Raw genomic sequence first — 22,571 nt, forward strand, 5'->3', positions numbered from 1 at the left:
GCAGGAACAGCTCTTTCCCTTGACCCCAGGCAGGGCAGGTAAAGGCTGGTGGGGGAAGGTGACCAGAAAACAGATGGAAAATAGAAACCCCCATCAAAACTCAGGAATGTGTATGATGAGCAGTTGGAGCAGACAGCAGAAGAATTCTTCGAATCTGCTGATGACAGAACAGATTGCCCAATCTTTCCGGTTGCCTTTTTCTTTGACCTCCCTGCATTTCTCTGGAGCTTCCACAGCTATGGCTGTCTGGGTTGCAAAATACATATTTACAGGCCTCTACACCCAGCTAAATATAGGCTTTCTTTCAAAGCAACTGATGATTTGGAGAAATCTTTCCTCTGTCCCACCCCTTCCCTGCCCCCCAACACACACACACACACACACACACACACACACACACACACACACTCCTTCTTGGTCTCCCTCCTAGATCTCCAAGATGCATCTAAACTCTCCCAGTGGTAGTAGAGTGAAGTGTGGAGGGTGAGTGAAAGAAGGGGGGCAGAACAGAGGGGCACAGGCAGCAAGGCAGTCTCCCAGCTGTGGGACACCCCCAAAGATCCCCTCTCCTGCTGGAGCAATGGGGGGGGGGGGGGTATAAGGAACCAAAAAGCAGGAATGAAAAACCCTTTGGAAGGTAGAGAAGAGAGGTCACCTTTTCTCCAAAAGATGATTCCAAAGGATTGGGAGGCGCGGCAGGCAGTGGGTGCTGATACTGCAGAATTTCCTATCAGAGAAGGAAACAAGAGGCCCATGTCTGCCCGTGAAGACACATGGACAGGCAGACACTGGTCCATTCTCAGCCATACTGCCGCATACACGAGCACATGGACAGACACACTCATCCATGTTCAGAGACACATGCCACCAATGACAGCCAACACCAAGCTCCTACTTCGCTCCAGGAGCTATTTTAAATGCTGTATGCATTGCAAACCTATTTCACCCCCATAACCCTAGGAGGTCAGTGTATTATCTCAATTTGATGGTGCGGAATTTGAAGCCCCTTCACCGGGAAGTGGCAGGTTGGGGGGTTCCAATGAAGATCTGGTTTCAAAGCCCATGCTCCGCTCGGCTCCACACTGAGTGGGGGAGATCCAGGATCCGGATCTCAGGAGACACACTCAACATCCAAATGAAACATTTGGAGACAATAGGGGCTTTGAGAGTAGAAAGGACTAGTTCAAGGTCACTGAGCAAATGGGTAGAGGAGCTAGGACTCAAGTCCGACTTCCGAACACTCTCCTGGACTCTTCCCTTCAAAACTGGCTCAGTCACTTTTCTCTCCACATCTCAGCCTTCCTCATTCCCCTCGGGACAGGGTCAGCCAAAGGCCATGAAAGGCCCTCCAACACTGACAGCCTGGATTTGAGTTTGGTATATCACGCACGTACACATATACATACACCGATACAGCCTTCTCATAGCAGCCCAAGTCCCTAGCAGAGGAGAACAGATAAAGGAGAGTGACTGTTGCAGGAACCACCAGCTCAACATAAAAGGGCTGAAGGCCAGCCTCTGATCAGATGATCATGGCCAGGGAAACACCACTTTCAGAGGCTGAGTCCCAAGGCCCCAGGGCTGGGAAGGGAAGCCAGCCTTGGCACCCAGCCGGGGCCTGAGCGCAGGGCCTAAGGGTTTGGTACTTATCACAAATGAGATCTCTCCCTGCATCATCACCAGTCTTTACAGTTACACCTAGTGTTTAAAACTAGCAAGCCTCAAGGAACAGATCTGAGGATCCTTATCAGACTTGTCTGTAGGTGGGAGCTTCATCAAGAAGAGAGCAGGGCCCTAACCGGTTTGGCTCAGTGGATAGACCGTCAGTCTTTGGACTCAAGAGTCCTGGGTTCGATTCCGGTCAAGGGCATGTGCCTTCGTTCCGGGCACATCCCCAGTGGGGAGTGTACATCAATGTTTCTCTCTCATCGATGTTTCTAACTCTCTATCCCTCTCCCTTCCTCTCTGTAAAAACTCAATAAAATATATTTTTTTTTTTAAAAAAAAAGAAGAGAGTAGGGGATGTATTATCTCTCCCTATAGAAGCCTCCAGCCTTTTCAGCAAGGACACCCAATCTTCTGTGTTCCAGCCACTTTTCCCTCAGTTTATCCTCTCAGAGCACAGAGAGGCTAAGTGACTTGTCTAAGGTCACACAGCTAGGGTGGTGGAGCCAGGATTTGAACTCTTAACAGTTTAGCTCCTGGGTCAACTAGGGGAACCACTCCACCCTCTATTCCAGGGCAAAGGTAAGGAATGAACTTTTATTCAAAACCACCAGGCAACTTGGCCATCAAGGCCCACTCCACAAAGGACAATGAAAAAAAGAATGGTTAGATTACCCTGGGGTTCTGAGCTGGAGGACACAGGTGAGGACCACAGCCCGAGGAATAAAAATTAGACTTAAATGCTCCAATTTGGCTAGCAACCTTCCCTAAAGTAATAGTCCTCCTCGTCCTTACAGTCCTTACACGTATAATGGGGAGATGTGGCCAGAAAAATACTGCTCCAGGCAGGCGGGGAGGGGATGGAGACACATCTCCCAGGCCAGCAGGCTTGGTGCCTGACTTCAGGGAAGGAAGGAGTGATGGGAAAGCACTTATTGCTCAATAAAAGCTTCTTGGGGAATTCTGGCTGGGGGTGTCACTGAGCTAACCAGGAGCCCATGAAATAATAATCCCACTCATTAGCCTCTGTTATCCAAGCTCTGGGCTGGCTCCGCCCTCCTGCATCCCTGAGCCCTTAAAGGGGTTTCACTTTGGAAAGTCTCAAGGCAAGTGAGACCCAAACAGCCCAAGAATTCCAGTTCAATCCAAGGTGCTGCTGGAGATGTTGTTGGGGTCCTAGGGTGCCTGGGCCTGCACGCTGGCCCTCGGCTCCTCCTCCCACCCGGAGGAGCCGTCTTTCCCACCTGGCCAGGAGCGTGGGCACAACCCCCTGGGGCTGGGACCAGTTAAGATGACTCACCAACGGGTGTGGGAGATTCTGGGCAGAACACCCTGGGACCTTCGACCTCCTCCAATTCACACAGAGTTTCTGAGGACACTGCCCACACCCCCAAGCCCAGCGAGGTGAGCTTTCTAACTCACTTCCACACTGGGGTTGGGGGGCAGGAGGGGGCTCTGCCAAGCCCCAGACTTGAGCTTAGAAACCCAAGTCCCAAAGCGTGTTCCTGAAAGCAGTCTTTTGAGACGGAGTAGGAGGGAGGGGAGCGGGAGGCTGGCTTCCTCACGCTGCCCTATGCCAGGCCAAAGTGTCAAATCGGGGTGGGGAAAGTTTCCTGGCCAGCTGGGCAAAGAAGAGGCAGGTGGCCTTGGAAAGCCTGAGGTCTGGGTTCATTCCCGGCTCCAGCTCGGGACCCAAATCTTCCTTCTCACTTAGTCCGAGGCTCCCCAGCCTCAGGGTCCAGCCCTGCGGTTCCTGGCCCCTCCCTGTCCCGATATCCAGGGTTCCCAGGCGGCTTCCCACACCCCATCCCCCACGCTCCTGCACACGTGCTAACCGGTTTCCATCCCGCAAAACCCTCGCACACACACCTACGGCGCAGGGGCGGAAAGGCTCCCTTTGACAGCCCTTCTAGGCAAGGGGGAGGGGGGGATTGGGAAGAGGAGGAAGAGGATGGAAGGGAAGAGGGCGGGGGAGGAGGCCGCAGGAAGGCCCGAGATGCAGGAAGCAGCTGGGAGTGGGGGGAGGCTTTGTGCCTGAGTTGTTCTCTGGGTCCTAGGCTCCACAATGCTCCTCGTTTTCTGGGATCTGTGGAGTGAAGCAGTGCATCTGGGCCTGTCACGGTTAGAGGGCGGACTTCCTCTCCCAGGCCCTGGAGGCTGGAGGGGAGTAGAGGCCAACCCCAGGCCCCTTGTTTGCAAGTGGGGAGGGGGTGGTGAGGGTGGGGGGGGTGATGTGAGGGAGCATCAAAACATCTTTCTGGCCCTGACCGGTTTGGCTCAGGTTCGATTCCGGTCGGGGGCATGTACCTTAGTTGGGGGCACCTCCTCCAGTGGGAGGTGTGCAGGAGGTAGCTGATCGATACTTTGTTTCTCTCTTATCTATGTTTCTAACTCTCTGTCCCCCTCCCTCTCTGTAAAAAATCAATAAAATATATTTAAAAACAAAAAACAAAAAACATCTTTCTGGGTGCTAAGACAGAGGATGCGCAGATCACTGCCGCCCTCCGGCCTTCCTCCCCGCACACTGTGGCCAGGATCCTTTTAGAGCAGAGACCCGAACCCGGGGAAGCGTTGGCCCAGGCCTCCAGCATTGTTCCTCCAAAACGCCTTCCTTTTTGAGAAGTAAGGTGGCCTAGGAGGGGCATGAAGACAGGGACCTGCCCCCTCCCTTCCAGCCTGGGTGCAGAGCAGGCCGGTGACAGGACAGCCCCTTCAGACTTCCCCAGGGACAGGGCCCGCTGGCGGGAGGACCATTTCCTCTCTCCAGCCCCTTCCTCCTCCACCACCACGAGGCCAGCAACACGGGGCCAAGGTTTCACACCTGGAGGGTGGGTGCCCCAGGCTCCCCGTGGGAGCTTGTTAAAATGCAGACTCCTGGCGCAGGCTGCCGCGCTTCTACTTCACCAAGTTTGGGGAGGGACTCCCCCCGCCCCCCATATCTGCATTTTTAAACATTTAGGATCCCAGAGTGGTTTTGAGGCTGATGGCCTTGAACATGCCAGGGAGCTCAAAGACCTTCAGGGAAATACTCCTTTGCCCCTCCCTACTGATCTCTCTTCACTTGGGGTGGAAAGGGGCGGCACTGAGACCACTGCGGTTGGGTTGCCTCCCCCCAGTATAGACTGGGGGTGCGGTTCTGTGGGCTGCGATAAGCCGCAGTCAGAGGTGGGGATGGAAGCGTTTAAGCGGACTGGCCAGGGCCTGGGGTCAACGGAAGGCTGTCGGCGTGCGGCCGGCGTGGGATCGGGAGGGGACGCGTTGGAGTGGAGGGGAAGGGGAGGGCTCACAGGCGCCGGCCCCGGAAATCCGATCCCTCTAGGACCCAGAGGTGCCAGTTCCCCGGCGGCGGCGGCGGCGAGAAGGGCAGCCGCTCGGTCTCCGGCAGCCGCCGCTCGGGCTGAGCCAGAGAAAGACCGAGGCTCGGGGCGCGGGGGGGGAGGGAGGGAGGGAGGGTGGCGCGGCGGCGGAACGGCCCGGGCCGGCCGAGCAGCCATGGGCACCGGGGTGCCGGGCCCCCCGAGAGCCAAGGTCCCTGGCCGGGGTGGGGGACACCCGGGCTGCCAGCCCCGCTGACACCGCCTCGGACGATGTGAGCCGGCGCCTCCGCCGCTGCTTCGCGGGCAGGGCGCGCGGTCCCACCGGCCCCGCCGCCGCTTTTCGGATTGGGTTTGGGTCGGGGGCGACCGGACCAGGCCGCTCGAGCTCGGAAGAGGGGCTGGCTGTCTTGGGCAGCTTGATTGGCGGAGACGACCCACACCGGGGCTCGCAGATTTTTTTTTCTCCTTTTTTTTTTTTTTAAGCGGCCTTAACTGTCTTTGGCAGCTTGGTTTTGGGGGGAGCCTATAAAAAGGCCTTTCGGGGTTTCTTTTCTGGGGGGGAGGGGGCGGTGGTTCCGACTTGGCCAGCCGCCTGTCGGAGGGGGGGAGCGGGGAGCGGGGGCATGCGAACCCGGCTCCCCCCATCATGATGAAGACGGAGCCGCGGGGGCCCGGGGGTCCCCTCCGGAGCGCCTCCCCGCACCGCAGCGCCTACGAGGCGGGCATCCAGGCGCTGAAGCCGCCCGACGCGCCCGGGCCCGACGAGGCCCCCAAGGCAGCCCACCACAAGAAATATGGCTCCAACGTCCACCGCATCAAAAGTATGTTCCTGCAGATGGGCACCACGGCGGGGCCGCCGGGCGAGGCGGTGGGCGCCGCCGCCGCCGCCGCCGCGGGCCCCACCGAGGCTCCGCGGGCGCCCGAGCGCGGCGTGCGCCTGTCGCTGCCGAGGGCCAGCAGCCTGAACGAGAACGTGGACCACAGCGCCCTGCTCAAGCTGGGCACCAGCGTGTCCGAGCGCGTGAGCCGCTTCGACTCCAAGCCCGCGCCCTCCGCGCAGCCCGCGCCGCCGCCGCACCCGCCGTCCCGGCTGCAGGAGACGCGGAAGCTGTTCGAACGGAGCGCCCCGGCCGCGGGCGGCGACAAGGAGGCGGCGGCGCGGCGGCTGCTGCGGCAGGAGCGCGCCGGCCTGCAGGACCGGAAGCTGGACGTCGTGGTGCGCTTCAACGGCAGCACCGAGGCCCTGGACAAGCTGGACGCCGACGCCGTGTCGCCGACGGTCAGCCAGCTCAGCGCCGTCTTCGAGAAGGCCGACTCCAGGACCGGCCCCCACCGCGGGCCCGGGCCGCCCCGGGCCACGGCCGCCGGGGCGCCCCCGGTCAACTCGAAGCTGGTCAGTAAGCGGTCCCGGGTGTTCCAGCCGCCGCCGCCGCCGCCCGCCCCGTCGGGGGATGCCCCCGCCGAGAAAGAGCGCGGCCCCGCCGGGCAGCAGCCCCCGCAGCACCGAGTGGCCCCCGCCCGGCCGCCCCCCAAGCCCCGGGAGGTGCGCAAGATCAAGCCCGTGGAGGTGGAGGAGAGCGGGGAGTCGGAGGCCGAGGCGGCGCCTGGGGAGGTGATCCAGGCGGAGGTGACAGTCCACGCGGCCCTGGAGAATGGCAGCACCCGGGCCGCCGCAGCCAGCCCCGCACCCGAAGAGCAGAAGGCCCCGGGGGCCCCCGAGGAAGAGGCGGCGGCCGCGGGGGCGCCTGAGCGAGGGGTGGGCAATGGCCGGGGCCCGGAGGTGGCCCCGGAGGAGGCGGATGAGTCCAAGAAGGAGGACTTCTCCGAGGCGGACTTGGTGGACGTGAGCGCCTACAGCGGGCTCGGGGAGGACTCCGGGGGCAGTGCCCTGGAGGAGGACGATGAAGACGACGACGAGGATGGGGAGCCCCCATATGAGCCCGAGTCGGGGTGCATGGAGATCCCGGGGCTGTCGGAGGAAGAGGACCCGATTCCCAGCCGGAAGATCCATTTCAGCACGGCGCCCATCCAAGTAAGTGACCCCCCTCCCCGCCCCGCGCCGCCCCTGCCTGCCACGTGCACGCCGTCGCCCCCACTTCGCCCGTGGAGTTTGGCAGGCTGAGTCAGCCCCTGCCACTCAGCCCCTTCCCAGAAGTTACCACCCGGAGGGGGCGTGGTGGAGTGCCAGCTGTTTGTCAGAAGGGGAGGACTTTCAGGCCTGAGACAGGGATGGCCTGCCTGGACCTGCCCTCAGGTTCTCCTGGCCTGTCTGCTGCCGCACCCCTCCCTGCCCCGTCCCACCAAGGGTCCTGGGGCACCTGCTTTCCCTTCCATTCCCAGTCATTCTTCCTACAGAGGTGCCAGAGGCAAAGGCTTGGGTGTGTGTGTGTGTGTGTGTGTGTGTGGTGTGTGTGTGTGTGTGTGTGTGTGTGTGCGCGCGCGCGCGCGCGCTCGCTCTCGCTCGCCCGCCCAGGAGAGCCTCCCCATATTGGTCCTTACCCAGCTCTGGGCAGGAGGGGGGCAGGGGAGCTTGGAAACACCCTCTGGACTCCCCCTGTGTAGGAGCTGTTTAGAATGTGGGAGGGAGGAGCCAGGAACTCCCCAAAATTAAGGAACAGGGGACCATAGCCCTAACTCCGTTCGTCTTGTATGTAGCCCCTACCCCAGCTTTGCAGAAGTGAAAGAGGGAAGCAGTTCTTTGAGGGTGAGCTGGGCTTGGGTCATGTGACTGGGGGTGGGGGAAGGCCAGTGCTGGGGCCCTCTTTCTTGGGGTCTGGGTGGGCCAGGGGGAAGTGTTGGGTGCCACAGGGAATAGGTACTTGGTGTGGCCCTTGAGGGGGCTAGGCCTTCAGCTGGCCAGGGAGGAGGCGGTGGGGCTGGGAACCGCCCCCCCCCCCCCCCCGGGGGACCTGGCAGCAGCCTGCATGCCTTTGCTCTTGGCTACTCAATAGGACAGGCTCCCAAGGCCTTGGCAGGCCCGAAACGCTCTTGGCTACGTTCTCTGGGTGCCCTGACAGGGATGGGAACTGCCCCTTTGGGAGGTCTCAGTTGGCCCCCTCACCCGCACCACCACGCAGGGTGATTGTTTGTAGACCGTGCCAGTGCCCTGAGCTCCTCAGAGCAGTGCTGGTGTGGGGGAGGGGGCATCCCCTGGGGAGACAAGAACCTCAGGCCACCTCCCCCTTTTTTCTACCCCCCACTTCTGACTGGCACATTCAGCCTAGATGGCCCTTTCTCACCACCCCTGTTTCAGCGGCCAGGTCCACTGCTCGGGGTGCCAGGTTCCGGGACTGTTCTTGGCCTGGACCCTGCCCCTCCCCTCCTGAGTCAAACCCTCATCTGTTTGCTTGCAGTTTCCATAACGACTGGTGGACACTGAAGCTGGCCCAGTTTCCTCTCACTTGTCAGAGTATCTTAACCTCTGGCCCTCTCATCGAGGGGCCTGAAAGGTGCAATCCCCACCAGGCCAGTCCCTTCCCCAGCTACGACCTTAAAGTCCTTTCTCAACCCTCTTTCCCTCCTGAGGCCGTGAGATCCTGGAGGGAACTGAGGATTATGGGGTTTCTTGGGATGCTAAGGAAGGGTGGGGGGCACTGAGGAAGTCAGGAAACCCCCCAGCCCCCCACCAGTTCTCTGAGCCGCCTGATCCCCTCAGAGGTGGAATTTGGTCTTTTGGACCTGGGTCTCTGACTGTCTATATTTGACACCTTACCCTGATTTTGGGCTAAAAAATAGCGCATGATTTGGAGCAGTGCTCCCCGACTCCCTGGTGACTGCCGCTGCCTGAGTGTGGGAGCCGGTGGCATGTGGTCCTGCCTTATTGTGTCTGACTTGTGACCTTGCTGGGGTTTCCTCCTCCCCACCCTGGGCAGCGGTCCCCGTTTTCCCCTCTCCCTGCCCCCACTCCGCATGGATACTCAGTCCAGGGCCTCGTGTCCCGCTGGTGACCCAGTTATTGCCTTTGTGGAGGCTTCTGCTGAGGACAGAGAGCTCAGTTCCAGATTGTCACCTGGGCCCAGGGCTCTCTGAGAGGCTGGTCCCATCATGGTGGGCAACGTGAGGGGTGGTCTGGGCCCTCTGAGCCTGAGGCCTGAGTTTCCTGCAGGACTTCATAGGCTGAGAAAAGAAGATGAGGGCAGAACCCAGGGCAGGCTGTGAGGGTGTTTTGGAGGTCACTGTGTGTGTTCGTGTGCACACACACTATGAGATTGCGTGGGGGAGGGGCTTGGTGACCCAGGCCACCACAAAGATGGTGATGAAGGGACCCTGACTCAGAGGCAAAAGTGGGCCAAACCCAGTTTGCCCGGTCTCAGCTCACACCAGCTCCTGTCCTAGGGCCTGGGACATGTGTGCAATGAGGACAGAGTCACAGGCGACCCGCCACCAGAGCCCAGCTGGGCACCGTCTCATCCTGCCCTACCCCCGACTAACCCAGGGCAGCGGACCTGGCATTTGCACCTGTGCAGACTGGGTCGCCCTCCCTCCAGGGGGCTTGGAGGCTGCTGGCCAGGTGTCATGAGGGCAGTCCAACGGCCTGCTGCACAATTGATGATGAGCTTCAAGGGCCTGAGCTTGAGTTTCTCTGATGCTGTGAAATTGAGGGCAATGAGTTGAGTGGCCACATAGCTCCCCTTCCCCAGCCATGCTCCCAGGCTCCCCCTGGGAGTGAGCCTCTGGGCTTGGGGGCATGGACACAGGAGCCCAAACTAAAGCCGGGACACCAGAGTGCTGCTCCTGCCCTGTGCTCCCGGGACACTGTACTGGAGGAGAGGGCCCCACTCCAGCGCCTCAGGCCCAGTCATCTGACAGAGCTGCTCCCACCCATTCTCGCCCCCACTAAGCGCCAAGTGGTGCCAACCTGTCGCTGCAGGCAGTGAAGCAGGAACAAGTCATGGTACCCCAAATGGTGCTCATTAACCTCCCACTGGGGGCTCCCCTGCCTGGGCCCACAATCAGGCACTCCCACACAGCCCCTGCCCTCTCTCCTGTTCCTGGGAGGAGGGTCGGGCTGGGGGACCCCCCCCCCCCTTTGTGCTGAGAGATTTGGGAAGAGGAAGACAGCCGAGGGGCACAGGGGACAAGGCAGAGCTGAGCTGGCCTTGGGGCCACCTCGAAGGCCGGGTTTGCTTGTCTCATCGAGGCCCGGTGCACTGGAGACAGGGCCAGCCTCAGAGAGCGGTGGTCCTGGAGGGAGACTGCGGCCCACAGGCAAGGCCATAGGTGTTCTCTCTGCTCCTGCCATCTGAGGGGCACCTTAGGTGGAGGGCCTGCCCTTCCCCCATGAGGGTGGAGGTGGTCCTTCCTGCCTCCCTCCCCCACCCTGGCCTCAACTTCAGGTTCAGGTCAGCCCTGTCCTCTCCATCTCTGTGTCTCCTGCTCCCCTCCCCCTCCCCGCGTCTCACACCGCTCCCTCCTCTCTCCCCATCTGGCATCCTCCAGCATCTCCATTCTTTCTCCCCTCCGCCTCTTTCCCTCGCCTGCTCAGCCTGTTCCTTCTGCTATCCTGTCCCCTGTGTCCATGTCTGTACCTGCCCTCGCCTGGTCTGGCTCTCCCTCATCTCTTACTCGCTGTTTGCCCCTGTCTGTTGGTCGTTCTCTGACCTGGGGACCTGAGTCGGGCAGTTTCTCCAGCATGGCCCTTTCTTTCCTCTCCTGTGGGCCATGCTTACACTGTTGAGGCTGCAGAAGAGAATCATGGTGTGGACTGGGCGAGGCTGTGGCCCTTTCTCTCCCATGGACTCCAGAACTAGAAGGGCCTTCACTCCAAGCTGGGCTGATCATGGGCTGGGGGAGACCTTAACCTGTCTAGGGGGTGGAGGAGGCCTCTGGTAGGAGGGGAGCATCGGTGGGTGGCATAGCCTGCCCTCTTGGCCTCCCCAAGCCAGTTCTGCCCTTGCCCTCTGACACATGTCCCCCTCCCCAGGTGTTCAGCACCTACTCCAACGAGGACTACGATCGTCGCAACGAGGACGTGGACCCCATGGCGGCCTCTGCGGAGTATGAGCTGGAGAAGCGGGTGGAGCGGTTGGAGCTGTTCCCTGTGGAGCTGGAGAAGGGTGAGAGGCCAGGGCCAGGCCACGTGGGTCTCCTCTCCGGTGCCAGCTTCTGCCCGGGGCCCCTGTCAGCAACCCACAGCCACACGGACTCCAGTCTAGCCCAGGCTCCCACCACCAGTTCTGTGTGCTCCTTCAGTTGCCAGGCTCCCGAGGGCACGGTGTGGGCTGTCCTGGGCTGTGTGTTGCCAGACATGGGGAGACCTAAGGGGCGGCAGACATGGTGGGACAGTCACATCTAACTACGCCCTTAGGCACTGTGATAGGTGCTGGGGAGGCACGGAGGGGCTGAAATGACACGTTTTACAGGAGACCTGACCAGACTTGGGATGGGGGTTCCCCAAGGAAGTGATGTTTGAGTTGGGCTCTGAAAACGAGTTCAGGGGAGTTTTTGGGGAAGAGAGACGGCGGGCTTGGCTGGATTTGGACAGTGAGGGGAAGAAGGGTGTGCAAGCAAGGCCTCAAGACCATGTGAAGGACACTGTCTTTTCCCTACGATGGACTGGTGTGGGAGAGGTATTCTAGAAAGACCTCTCCAGGCCCTAGCCGGTTTGGCTCAGTGGGTAGAGCATCAGCCTGCAGACCTAAGGGTCCTGGGTTTGATTCCAGTCAAGAGCACGTACCTCCTCCCCGGCCCAGGTGCAACCAATTGATGTGTTCCTCTCACATCGATATTTTTCTCTGTCTTTTCCTCTCTCTTCCACTCTCTCTAAAAATCAAATGGAAAATATCCTCAGGTGAGGATTCAAAAAGAAAGACCACTCCAGGCTGTGCTTTGGGGAGAAGGATCCTAGGACCACTGGTGTGGACAAGATGGTGGCCGTGCGGGAGGGAAGTGGGTGACCTGAGAGGTCCTGGGGAGGCAGATCGGCGGGGTCTGGTGGTGGTTTGGCTGTGAGAGGGAGGGAGGAATCCAGGGGACTCCCAGGCCCCATGAGGGAGTGGCAGACAGGAAGAGCCAGTTTGTGGGGGAAGACCGGAGTTGGGATGTCAGAGGCCCACGGGAGGGGCGGTGCAGCTGGGAGAGAAGAGCGGGAAGTCTTTGAAGCTGTGAGTTTGGATGAGATTGCTTAAAGAGTGAGCCCATTGCTGCCTCCCGACTCCATCCGCATCCCCCACATACCCTCCTGTGCACACAGTAGCCTCTGGCCCACCCACGTGGGTCACCCTCAGCAGGCCCTGCTGCCCATCCATTCTGTGGGTGGACAGAGGGCAGGGAGTGACCCAAGAGCGTCCTAGTCGACTTGGCAAAGACGGGGTGGACAAATCTGCATCCCTTCCCCAGTTGTGGGACACTCCTAAGCGTGGAGGGGGACCATGCCCCAGAGTGAGGGCTGGGGATGGGGTGCATCTCTCACGTTGTCCCCTGCAAACCCTGAGCTAGACCTCCTTGCTCCCCCTTCTCCATGGCCTCCCACTATCTCACTGCCCTCTGCTCCACAGACTCCGAGGGCTTGGGCATCAGCATCATCGGCATGGGGGCCGGGGCAGACATGGGCCTGGAGAAGCTGGGCATCTTCGTCAAGACTGTGACTGAGGGCGGTGCAGCCCATCGGGATGGCAGGTACCGCCTCTCCCTCTCGTCCTCTGTGGGTGGGTCACTGAGCCAGGTAGGGCTCAGATGGTGGTGGAGCAAAACTGTGCCAGGTGCTGGTCGAGGCCTGGGGCCACAGCATGAACTTGCATTCTAGGGGAGGCTGAAGACGAGGGCTGGTTTTGGGTGTCTGAGTGTGTGGGGGGCCATGGTAGGGAGAGCATGAGCATGGAGACTTTGTGCCTGGTGGAGTATGTTTGAGCATTCCCTCCTTCATTCCTCAAATATCTAATTCCTGACTCTGTCCTGGGGCCGGTGCCAGGCCCCGGGGAGTCAGCGATGAGATACTTGCCCTTAGGAATCATGTGGTGTGGTGTGGTGTGGTGCGGTGTGGTGAGGCAGACATTCACGTGGACACAGAAAATGGTGAAATGGAGGAAAAATACAGGGCACCATGAAGGCATAAAAAGGAGGGCTTGACCTCCCACCCAAGTGAGCCTACAACCTTAAATTTCCTTTGGTACCAGGCAGCTCAATACAACTGCCCAAGTGTAGCTGGTACACCCTCTTTGGGAAAACAATTTGGCAATATTTACCAAAACCTTAAGGAAGTAATCCTAAATGCAGAAAGGCTTTCTGCATGAAGATGCCCATCACAGTATCTATAGAAAAATAAAAAGTCATGTCTGTATAGCAGCAGCATGCCTAGATAGAGTATGGTGCTTCCCTCCTGTTGAGATACTTTGTTTACAATGAGCAACGTGGGGATATGTCCAGTGACAAAATGTAGGATGTAAAAAAAAAAAAAAAAAATGTAGGATGCAAATTGTAAATAAAATCTAATCATCAGCCCTGAATAAAAAAAGGGGGGGAGGGGCTTGATCTCTCTGGGTATCAGAGAAGGCTTCTTGGAGGAAGTGGCATTGCAGCTGAGACCTGAAGGATGAGCAGAAGTTAACTAGGCTAAAAAGGAGTATTAGGTGCAGGCAGGGGACCAAAAGCTGGCAGTTATGGCTGGAGCCTAGAGAACAGAGGGGATCCAGGTGTGTGGTGTGGCTAGAAAGACGGTGCAGATGTGTCTGCAGAGGAAACTGCTCCTTCCGTGTGTCATGTGTGCCTGTGTTTTGATATCTGAGCTAGAGGGGATATCTGTGGGTCAGAAGGTTCTGGAAGGACCTCCTGGAGTCCTGGGAAGCCCAGTGACCCTTCTGTAGACAGTTCCACTGTATGTGTCTTGCAGCAGGGAAGTGGGAAGGGCTCAGGGCACCCCAGGGTTTTAAGTGGGAGGTTGACATCAAGGGTGCCTTGTGGTGGTACCTCCAACGCAGACCCCTTTCATGTGACAGAGGTGAGTGGGTATCCCTGTGAGGGCTAATGACTTTGGGGTCATGTTGCTAGAGGTGGGGTTGCCTCCATCAGAGGCCTTTTGCCCACTGCAACCCAGGTGGCATGGGGGGAGGGACCGAGAAGAGGAAGATGATAGTCCCTGCTCTTTCACTTACCTCCTCATCGGGACTTTCCAGAACCCTTCCTGGTTGGCAGTTTGGGGAGTGTGTGTGCATGTGAGAGAGTGTCCACAGGCTCGTACCCACATGTGAGGCATGTGAAGTGTTTACAATAGGCCGCATCCTCCCTTTCCGCATTGGAGCCCTGTGAGAAGGCTTGGGGCTCGAGGGAGGTCCCCTCATTCCATCCCTCTCAGCAGGCCATGCTGGACCACCCCCATCTCTCTCCTTGTGAGGAGAACAGGCTTCATTCAGATGCACAGCTGGACTGTTGGGGGTTGTGCACCAGTGTCAGGGTGAGAGGACCCTGTGGTACAGAGTGTGAACATGAGTGTGTGAGGCAGGAAGGAAATCTTCATTTGGAAGGAAATCTTCAGACCAGGTCTGTGAGGACGTGTCTGTGTGAGAGGGCTGTGGGCCTTGCCACTGTGCATGGCGGTTGTGATCTCTGGTGGATGTCACACTGCTCTGTCAGGTGTGATGCAGGAGGAGACACGGGTGTGATTGTCATGGGAAGGGAGCTTGATGCTGCTCCTGGTCCTGGACACCTATGTGCTTTGCTTGCTCAGGTCTCCCTGCCCACACAGGTGGGTCTGGCTGATACCTGAGCCTCAGGCCTCATGCATTTTATGCAGGTAGACAAAGTACCAGGTCCCTGTGGGGACTGAGCCTTGAGTTTCTAATGGGAAGGGGCCACCTCTACCCCAGCTCCACAGGTCCCCTCATGATGCCCTAACCAGTGTCACCTCCCCTAGGATCCAGGTGAACGACCTCCTGGTGGAGGTGGACGGAACCAGTCTGGTGGGAGTGACCCAGAGCTTTGCAGCCTCCGTGCTCCGGAACACCAAGGGCCGCGTGCGGTGAGGGCCGGGCGGGTGGGGTAGGTGGGGACTGGGAGCAGGCAGGAGGCTCGGCCTTCATCCGGCCACTCTGCCCATTTGCCCACACACAGTTAAGATTCTGCGTGACCCAACTTACAGAGGAGGTCCCACTGGGTCCCTGCCCGAAGGAATTGCTGTGCCCATATCCCTTGCCTCAAGCCTACCTTCCCATCCTGAGCCTGTGACCGCTGCTGGCCACCAGCACTCGGGCTTCAAGGCCTGCTCTCCACCGCACCTCCAAAGTGGCTCCTTGGGTTCATTCTTCCCCCTGCCTGTCCAGACTCATTCATTGAAAAACCAAGATGTACAGGGAGAATGCCATGCAGCCTGGAAGGACTTTTCTCCCTGAGCCTGTCAATTAAGGGGACTGTGCTAGAAGCTCCCTGTGTCCCTCTCTGGCAAAACATTCAGGGATCACTCCCTGCCCCCTCCAAGAGGGGCACTGCCCCCAGGAAAGGGTGGTGGAGAGAAACAGGATGTGGGTGGCCACGGAGAGGAGGGGCTGGTGTCTGGAAGTTCCACTATTTCCTCTCCATCCTAATCTCCAGTCACCATCATCCCGCCCCTTCCTGAAGCTCAGGGCCTTGGAGCCTATACCAGTACAAGACACCCCTCCACAGCCCCTGCCCGGCCGGGGTGGTTCAGATTCGCCATCTACTGCCTCGTTTCCTCCCACATGGTGGGGTCAGAGCCCCTACACTGGCAGCTCCTGAACTCACGTCCCCTGCAGCCCAGACTGAAGTTTGGCTGGCATCACCCCTCCCCCCAAACTGGCCAGTGGGCCTTTGCCTCTCCTGGGAAGGAAACTCAATAGGGGCCCCCGGCTCCCCCATTCATTATTAACATTCTGCAGCCTCTGGACTCAGCCCTCTCATTTCACCTCCCCTGGGAGGGCCTGCGTGTGGAGAGAGGAGCACCAGCGGGGAGGATGGTGCCGTTAACCCAGCTGAGGGCAGAGGCAAAAGGAATGACACTGGTGTCCCTGCAGGTTTATGATTGGCCGGGAGCGGCCCGGTGAGCAGAGCGAGGTGGCTCAGCTCATTCAGCAGACCCTGGAACAGGAGCGATGGCAGCGAGAGATGATGGAGCAGAGATACGCCCAGTATGGGGAGGACGATGAGGAGGTAGGGACTCCTGGCCTGGCTGCCAGCGGCATCGCCCCCTGGTGGCCGGATGGAGCTTTACAGACATCCTCTGCCTCCACCGCTTTCCCAGGCCTTGTGAAGAAGCCCAGAGCACCATTCCTTGTCCTAGGGGAGCCCCCCCCCCCCCCCCCCTGAGGGAGGTGATGCAGACCTTTCCTCCCGGAACCCTGATGGAGGAGTCACACCCTCTTTCTTCAGAGAGGCTTCCTGGTCCCACGAGGAAAATAGAGTTCTTCAAAGAGCCCCCACTCTGAGGGGACAGCACAGCCCCTAACCCCAGGGGACATAATCTGAGGAAGGAGACAGCTCCAGACCTCAGGGGACCCCTCGAAACAGGCTGTCTCTTCAGGGGTCTTATGGGGGGATTGCCCATGCCTTCAGGGAAGACACAAACCATGGCCCCAGTCTGATGGGGGTAACATGAACCAGACCCCCTAAGGGGCTCCCAGTTTGACATGGCCTGACTATTGCCAGTCTGAGCCCGGCTGTCAGGCCTGAGGAAGGCTGAGATGGGCAGGGCGCACAGCCTCCTCTCTCCTTCACAGACCGGAGAGTACGCCACTGACGAGGAGGAGGAGCTGAGCCCCACGTTCCCAGGTGGCGAGATGGCCATCGAGGTGTTCGAGTTGGCAGAGAACGAGGATGCCTTGTCCCCTGTGGACATGGAGCCCGAGAAGCTGGTGCACAAGTTCAAGGAGGTGGGAAGAGGGGGTCCTGGGTTGGGGAGGGGGGAAGATAAGGTGGGCAACATCCCACCTGCAGCTCTGCCAACCCCCCGCCCCCCGGCCCCGTGAACTGATCACCTGCCCCTCTCCCCTGCAGCTCCAGATCAAGCATGCTGTGACTGAGGCAGAGATACAGCAGCTGAAAAGAAAGGTGAGGGGAGTGTGTGGAGCGGGGAGGAACAGGGTCTGATCCCCCCCCCCCCTCGCCCTCACACCTGCACACTGACACTTGCCTACCTTCCTCTACCCACAAGCACGTATAGGGCAAGCTGTCCTCAGGGAAGGGAGGGCAGGGTAAAGAACTCGAGCTCTGGATGCGTCTGTCCACCATTCACTTACTGCTCAGTGCCTCAGTCTTCTCATCTATAAAATGGGGTAATAATAGTGCCAATACCATAGGATCCTTGTGAGGTTTAAGTGGATAATCCAGGGAAAGTCCTTAGTGCAGTGCCTGACACATGATAGGTGCTCAATAAAAGGCTGCACAATGAGCTAGTATCCCAAAGCACACTGACTTACATCCTAGATGTCTTCACGTCCATGCTGTCCCACGTGAGTCCTCTACACACAGGGCCAGTGATAGATGCAAACTGCCCAGAGATACTCACAGGCACATGCCAGCCTGGACCCCAGGCACACAGTACCCACAGAGCCATGCACCAGACACCTACTCTGTGCAGGCAGAACACGGAGATGCTGGACTTAGGCTTCACACGTGCATCGCCCTGGATGTGTAGACTCCCTCTGCATTGCTCTGATCTAAGACACACAGGCATGGCCATCGCGCAGGAGGGGTGTCACAGGACATGTGCCTTCTCACGAGGTGCTGATGCTAACACTCCCAGATGGTGACACACACGTGACATCCACAGTCACATGTATGCACCGCGCACAGACACCCACACAAGCATGTTGGGTGCTAACTCTTGCAGGCATGGAGATGCACAGACTCCAGATGAAAAACTTGTATTGGGCCCCTGCTGGGCCAGGACATTAGGAGTTCCAACTCCCGTGGGGAGAAGCAGGGGTACACAGCCATGTTGACACGGTACACCGAGGCACACGTGTGCACGCCCACATGTGGGTTTACACCCACTGTGCATGGAGAAAGGAGAGGGGGTTAGATGCTTGCTGGCAGGAGACAAGTTTGAGCTCGGAGGCTGGCTTCGGAGGAGGCCGTGGGCTGTAGCAGCCGTTGCTGTGGGAGATGTAGGAGCAGAGCTGGCTGCCAGGGTGGGCATAGCTGCAGTGTCCTGACTTCCCCCGAAGGACCCTAGCCTTGGACCTGTGGCCACCTGGGGGCCGTAAGGAGGAAGATCACTGCCTGTGAAGTGGGAGGACACAAGAGTAGGTGGGCAGGACTTGGAGGCCAGCAAACTTAGGAGGCGGGTGCAGGCCAGAGCTGCCCAGCGTACGGCAGAGGGTGCGGAAGGGAAGGCTGGGTTGGAGCTGCATTTCTGAGGTGGAGATGGCAGGCCAGGTTCCTGGGTGGGTGCAGAGCATTAAGGGGCAGGGTAAGTCCAAGGCCTGTTCATGCTTTCAGTCAGTAAACATTTGCTGGCTGCCTCCTGGCTGCCCGCACTATTCCAGTCCCTGTGATAGGCAGAAGCAGATTTGGTCCTTGCCCCTTTGCAGCTCCGAGTCTGCGCACCCATGACTGTATCGTTACAGACGGACATGGGCTTTGTGGGAGAGGACAGGGTTATGAGCTCTTAAGAGCAGCAGGACCTGATGGGGGTGGGGGGTGGGCTGTGCTGTTGGAGGTGCTCCAGGAGACTTCTCTGGGGAGGTGACACTCTGAGCAGAGCGCCCAAGGGTGAGCCAGTGGGAAATGATGAGGCAAGGGGGAGGCAGAGGGCACAGCACAGGCAAACGCCGTGTGCCAGGAGGGAGCCTGGCAAGCCTGAGGATCTGCAGGAAGGCCTGTGTGGCTGGGGCCTAGAGAGCAAGTGGCATTTGCAGCCAATAAGGTTGGAGGGGCAGGCAGGGGCTTGAGGCTGAGCACTGGGGTGACAGAGAGGACGGCACCTTTGAACAGAGGTATGCTGGATAGAAAGGAGGAATACCTTTGGGGTCGGAGTGGGGGCCTGGTGCCTGAGGAGTTGGAAGTGATGTTGGGCTGGAGCTCAGGACTCAGGGCTCCGAGTGCACAAATGGGGTGTGGGAGGTGAGAGAGAGAACAGAGGCTCCAAGACTGAGCCGTTGGGGACGGGGGTCTGCACTGGCATAGCCTGCGAGCTGGGAGAGGGGCCAGGATTGTTCAAGAAGCCACAGAAGCAGGGACTGGTCAGGAGGCCAGAGGTGCAGAGGGGACAGAGCGTAGTGGTGACTTTTCCCTGCTCCGTTCTCACATCTACCACCTCACGGTAGCCCTTGTGAGCGTGGCAAGGCAAACATCACTCCCATTTTACAGATTAGAAGACTGAGACTTAAGACAGAAGTTGCCTTGCCCCAAGTCACAGAGCTAATCAGTGACTAACCCAGGTCCCCTGCCTTCTGGGAGCAGGGACTCCAGCTGGGAGCTCTGAGGCCGAGGTCCCACCTCTTCCTTCTCCGGTTTCAGGTCTCAGGTTCAGCCAAGTAAGAGTCAGTAGTTAGGGGGCAGTGGGCTCCATATCTGCAGAATCATCCAGAGGTTCTGGCCCAGTGAAAGATGGGGGTGCTCCTGGGCTCCCTCGGGCCCCCACCAACCCAGGGCCATCCTTCCTCTCAGCTGCAGAGCCTGGAGCAGGAGAAGGGGCGGTGGCGGGTGGAGAAGGCCCAGCTGGAGCAGAGTGTGGAAGAGAACAAGGAGCGCATGGAGAAGCTGGAGGGCTACTGGGGTGAGGCCCAGAGTCTGTGCCAAGCTGTGGATGAGCACCTGCGGGAGACCCAGGCCCAGTACCAGGCCCTGGAGCGCAAGTACAGCAAGGCCAAGCGCCTCATCAAGGACTACCAGCAGAAGTACGTGGCCGGGGCCTGGGGCACTGAGGGGCCTTTCTCGCAGTCCTTCCCCATCCCCAGCTGAGCAGGGAGGTGAGGAGCATAGAAGGTTGGAGAGCCCGTGGTGGGGGTACCTGGGCCCCGAATGACGACCAGACCCCAGAGGCTTTGGGAACACCTCGGCCTCCCTGACCTGAGAACAGGGAGAGGGCAGAGCTGCCCAGTAGAGCAGAGGATAGGATTGAGAACCCTGACACTTCCTGGGTGGAAGCCAGGCCACACACCCTTACCACCATCTGTCCCCCGCTGACCACCAGGGAGATCGAGTTCCTGAAAAAGGAGACGGCACAGCGCCGGGTTCTGGAGGAGTCGGAGCTGGCCAGGAAGGAGGAGATGGACAAACTCCTGGACAAGGTAGGCCCAGGGTGCCCTGGGGGCGGGCCTTGTGGAGGTAACGGCAGGGAAGCCCCCATTGGGCACCCGCTCTGGATCTCAGTCATGCTGCTGGCTGAGAGCTCAGGGCCATGTCCCCACCAGTGGACACAAGGAGTGGGGCCCATGCCTGACCCCCTCTCCCCTTTGTTTTCCAGATCTCAGAACTGGAAGGAAACCTGCAAACACTGAGGAATTCCAATTCTACTTAGCAGGAATCTTTCCTTGACCAGACAATAACTAACCCCTCCCATTGTCCTCCCTCCCGTCCTCAATATTTCACCCCACCCCCTACCAGCCTGGGGACAGGTGCCCCGACTCCCCCACCCCTCTGCCCCACCTCCCCCAGCTTCAGGGACCAGAGGGCCCATATCACAGGCCCCATTATGGTGGCCCCGGGCAGACAGAGGTGGCTGGACGGATGGCCTCCTTCTTACTTCATGGGGCTGAGGCACAGAGGCCGAGGGATGCTGAGGGCTGGCCTGGGTGGTGGATGGACACAAGGACCTGCAGACCAAACTGCCAGACTTTACAACCTCCAGCCTTTGTCTCTGGACTGGAATGGGGCTGAGGGCTCTCCCAGCATTTCACCACCTGGAGGCTGCTCCCTGCCCACAGGGCTCCTTGACTTGAGATTCTACCTTTCTGGCCCCTCCCCGCCCCCATCATTGTGCTGTCTCTGTTTCATTCTGATCCTCCTACTGGAAGGGGTTGCCTCCACACCTTCTCCCATTCCTGTCTCCCCTCCCAGGAGGGACTGAGTCCACCCCAGAGCCCAGAGGCTGGGCCTGGCCCTGCACTGATGTCCCGTGTCCTTCAGGAAAAGGGGAGTAAGAGCAGGGAGAGGGGGCAGAAGCCCTCAGTTTCTCCTTGTGCCTCCCACCTGCCCTTCCCTGGTGCCAAATAGCCATAACCTCTTCCTGGAACTGTTCTGTGGCCTCTCGGGTCGTTTCCTGTCCAACCCTGGGAATTCTGGGGGATGAGAGGAAATCAGCTTGGGGGCTGGCTGCAGAGACCTGCTCTTAGGCAAGAGAAACATTTCTTACTGAGAGCCAGGCCCTGCCCTGCCCAGGGCCACACATGGAAGCCTTGTACTAACACCAGAGATTCAGCCTCACCCACCCACACCCACACCCTTCCAATGTTTTGACTGGAGGGCAACATTTTACTAAACTTTTTGGAGACCAGGGCTGCCCTGCTGACAGCCTGCTTTCTAAGTGAAATTGACTCGTTTCCTCACTTTAACCCCAAATTGGGGCTTGGACCAAGGGAGCTGAGGACCCTCTCAGGTCCCCCTCCCCTTTCAGAATCCATCTCTCATTTTGCCCCTCCCTGATGCCCCTGCCCCAGCCTGGGTTTTTGGCTTCTCCTCATCCCCTATAAATAGACCATGCCATCGATCAGTATTTCTTCCCTCTCCCCTGTTTCCAGACGTTTCCCTACCCCTGAAAGAGCTGGCTGTCTCAGTGGCCCGGCCCATGCACTTCACCTATGCCCTCGCAGACGGAGGGGGTGGGGCCAGGCAGGTGGGGCCGCAGGCGCTTCTGGTTTCTCTGGCCAGTGTCGTCCCCATCCCGCCCTCTACAGGACTGCATCTCTGTATATAATATATATATGTATGTATTGTTTCCGGTTTTGTACGGACCATGCCCTCTGTCAGGTTGTCCCCATAAACGCAGCCCCCAGAGCCTCGCTGCCTGGTTTCTTGATTCACGGGAGGGTGATGGAGGGAGGACAGGGATGCCAGTCTTGCCCAGTGGTCTCCCACCACCAGTGCTGCTCTGTTCCCGAGTACCTTTCTAAGGAAAGCCCTGGTTCCCAGGCACTCCCTCTCTGCTACTATTGCCCCATCAGCACACATGCTTTTTTATCCATTCCAACTGGGCAAAGCTGGGTTTCTAGAGAGTTCCTTAGGTGCACCCCCTTCCTCTTTTACAAGGCGCTGATGGAATTCCAGGATGGGTTAGATAGGGTCAGATGAACCCCAAGTCCCTCCTGGAGAAACCCTCTAACCTGATGGGGATACCCAGGCCCTGCTCTCACAAGGCACCCTGAAGAATCTGAGGTTTCCAGGAGGTGGCAGCTGGGGGTGGGAGGTGACATGTCAGAGCAGTTTTGACCCCAGGGTCCTAGAGAACCCCTCTGGGGGCCCACTGGAGAGGCCTTAGTCTAAGCCCCCTGCTCTGTGCCAGCAGGTCTGGTTGCTAACTCCCCAGCTCTAATATGAATGGGCCTGGGAGTCCAAATGCCAGGGTTCCAGGGACCAACCTTGGCGAAGTCCCAAAGAGGTGAGAGCAGGGGGAAGAGGGCCCATTGCGGCCATTTCCAGCGGCAGCCCCTCCTCGCTCGGGGCACTGGTGTGTATGTGTGAAAACTAAAGCACAAGGCACCT

General features: G+C 59.0%; 1 protein-coding gene across 1 annotated transcript; it reads left to right on the forward strand.

Annotated features, from left to right (window-relative positions):
* Window positions 1–5,115: 5,115 nt before the first annotated feature.
* PPP1R9B (protein phosphatase 1 regulatory subunit 9B) lies at window positions 5,116–21,866 on the forward strand. The gene is made up of 10 exons (XM_070394840.1): window positions 5,116–7,014; window positions 10,906–11,038; window positions 12,479–12,599; window positions 14,830–14,934; window positions 15,944–16,079; window positions 16,646–16,798; window positions 16,923–16,976; window positions 19,539–19,768; window positions 20,065–20,161; window positions 20,338–21,866. The coding sequence occupies exons 1-10, from the start codon at window positions 5,629–5,631 to the stop codon at window positions 20,389–20,391; spliced, it is 2,469 nt and encodes an 822-aa protein (XP_070250941.1). The 5' UTR covers window positions 5,116–5,628; the 3' UTR covers window positions 20,392–21,866.
* The last annotated feature ends 705 nt before the right edge of the window (window positions 21,867–22,571 follow it).

The sequence above is a fragment of the Myotis yumanensis genome, unplaced genomic scaffold, assembly GCF_028538775.1.
Source record: "Myotis yumanensis isolate MYYU_CA2020_CCGP unplaced genomic scaffold, mMyoYum1.0.hap1 SCAF_16, whole genome shotgun sequence".
Lineage (NCBI taxonomy): Eukaryota > Metazoa > Chordata > Mammalia > Chiroptera > Vespertilionidae > Myotis > Myotis yumanensis.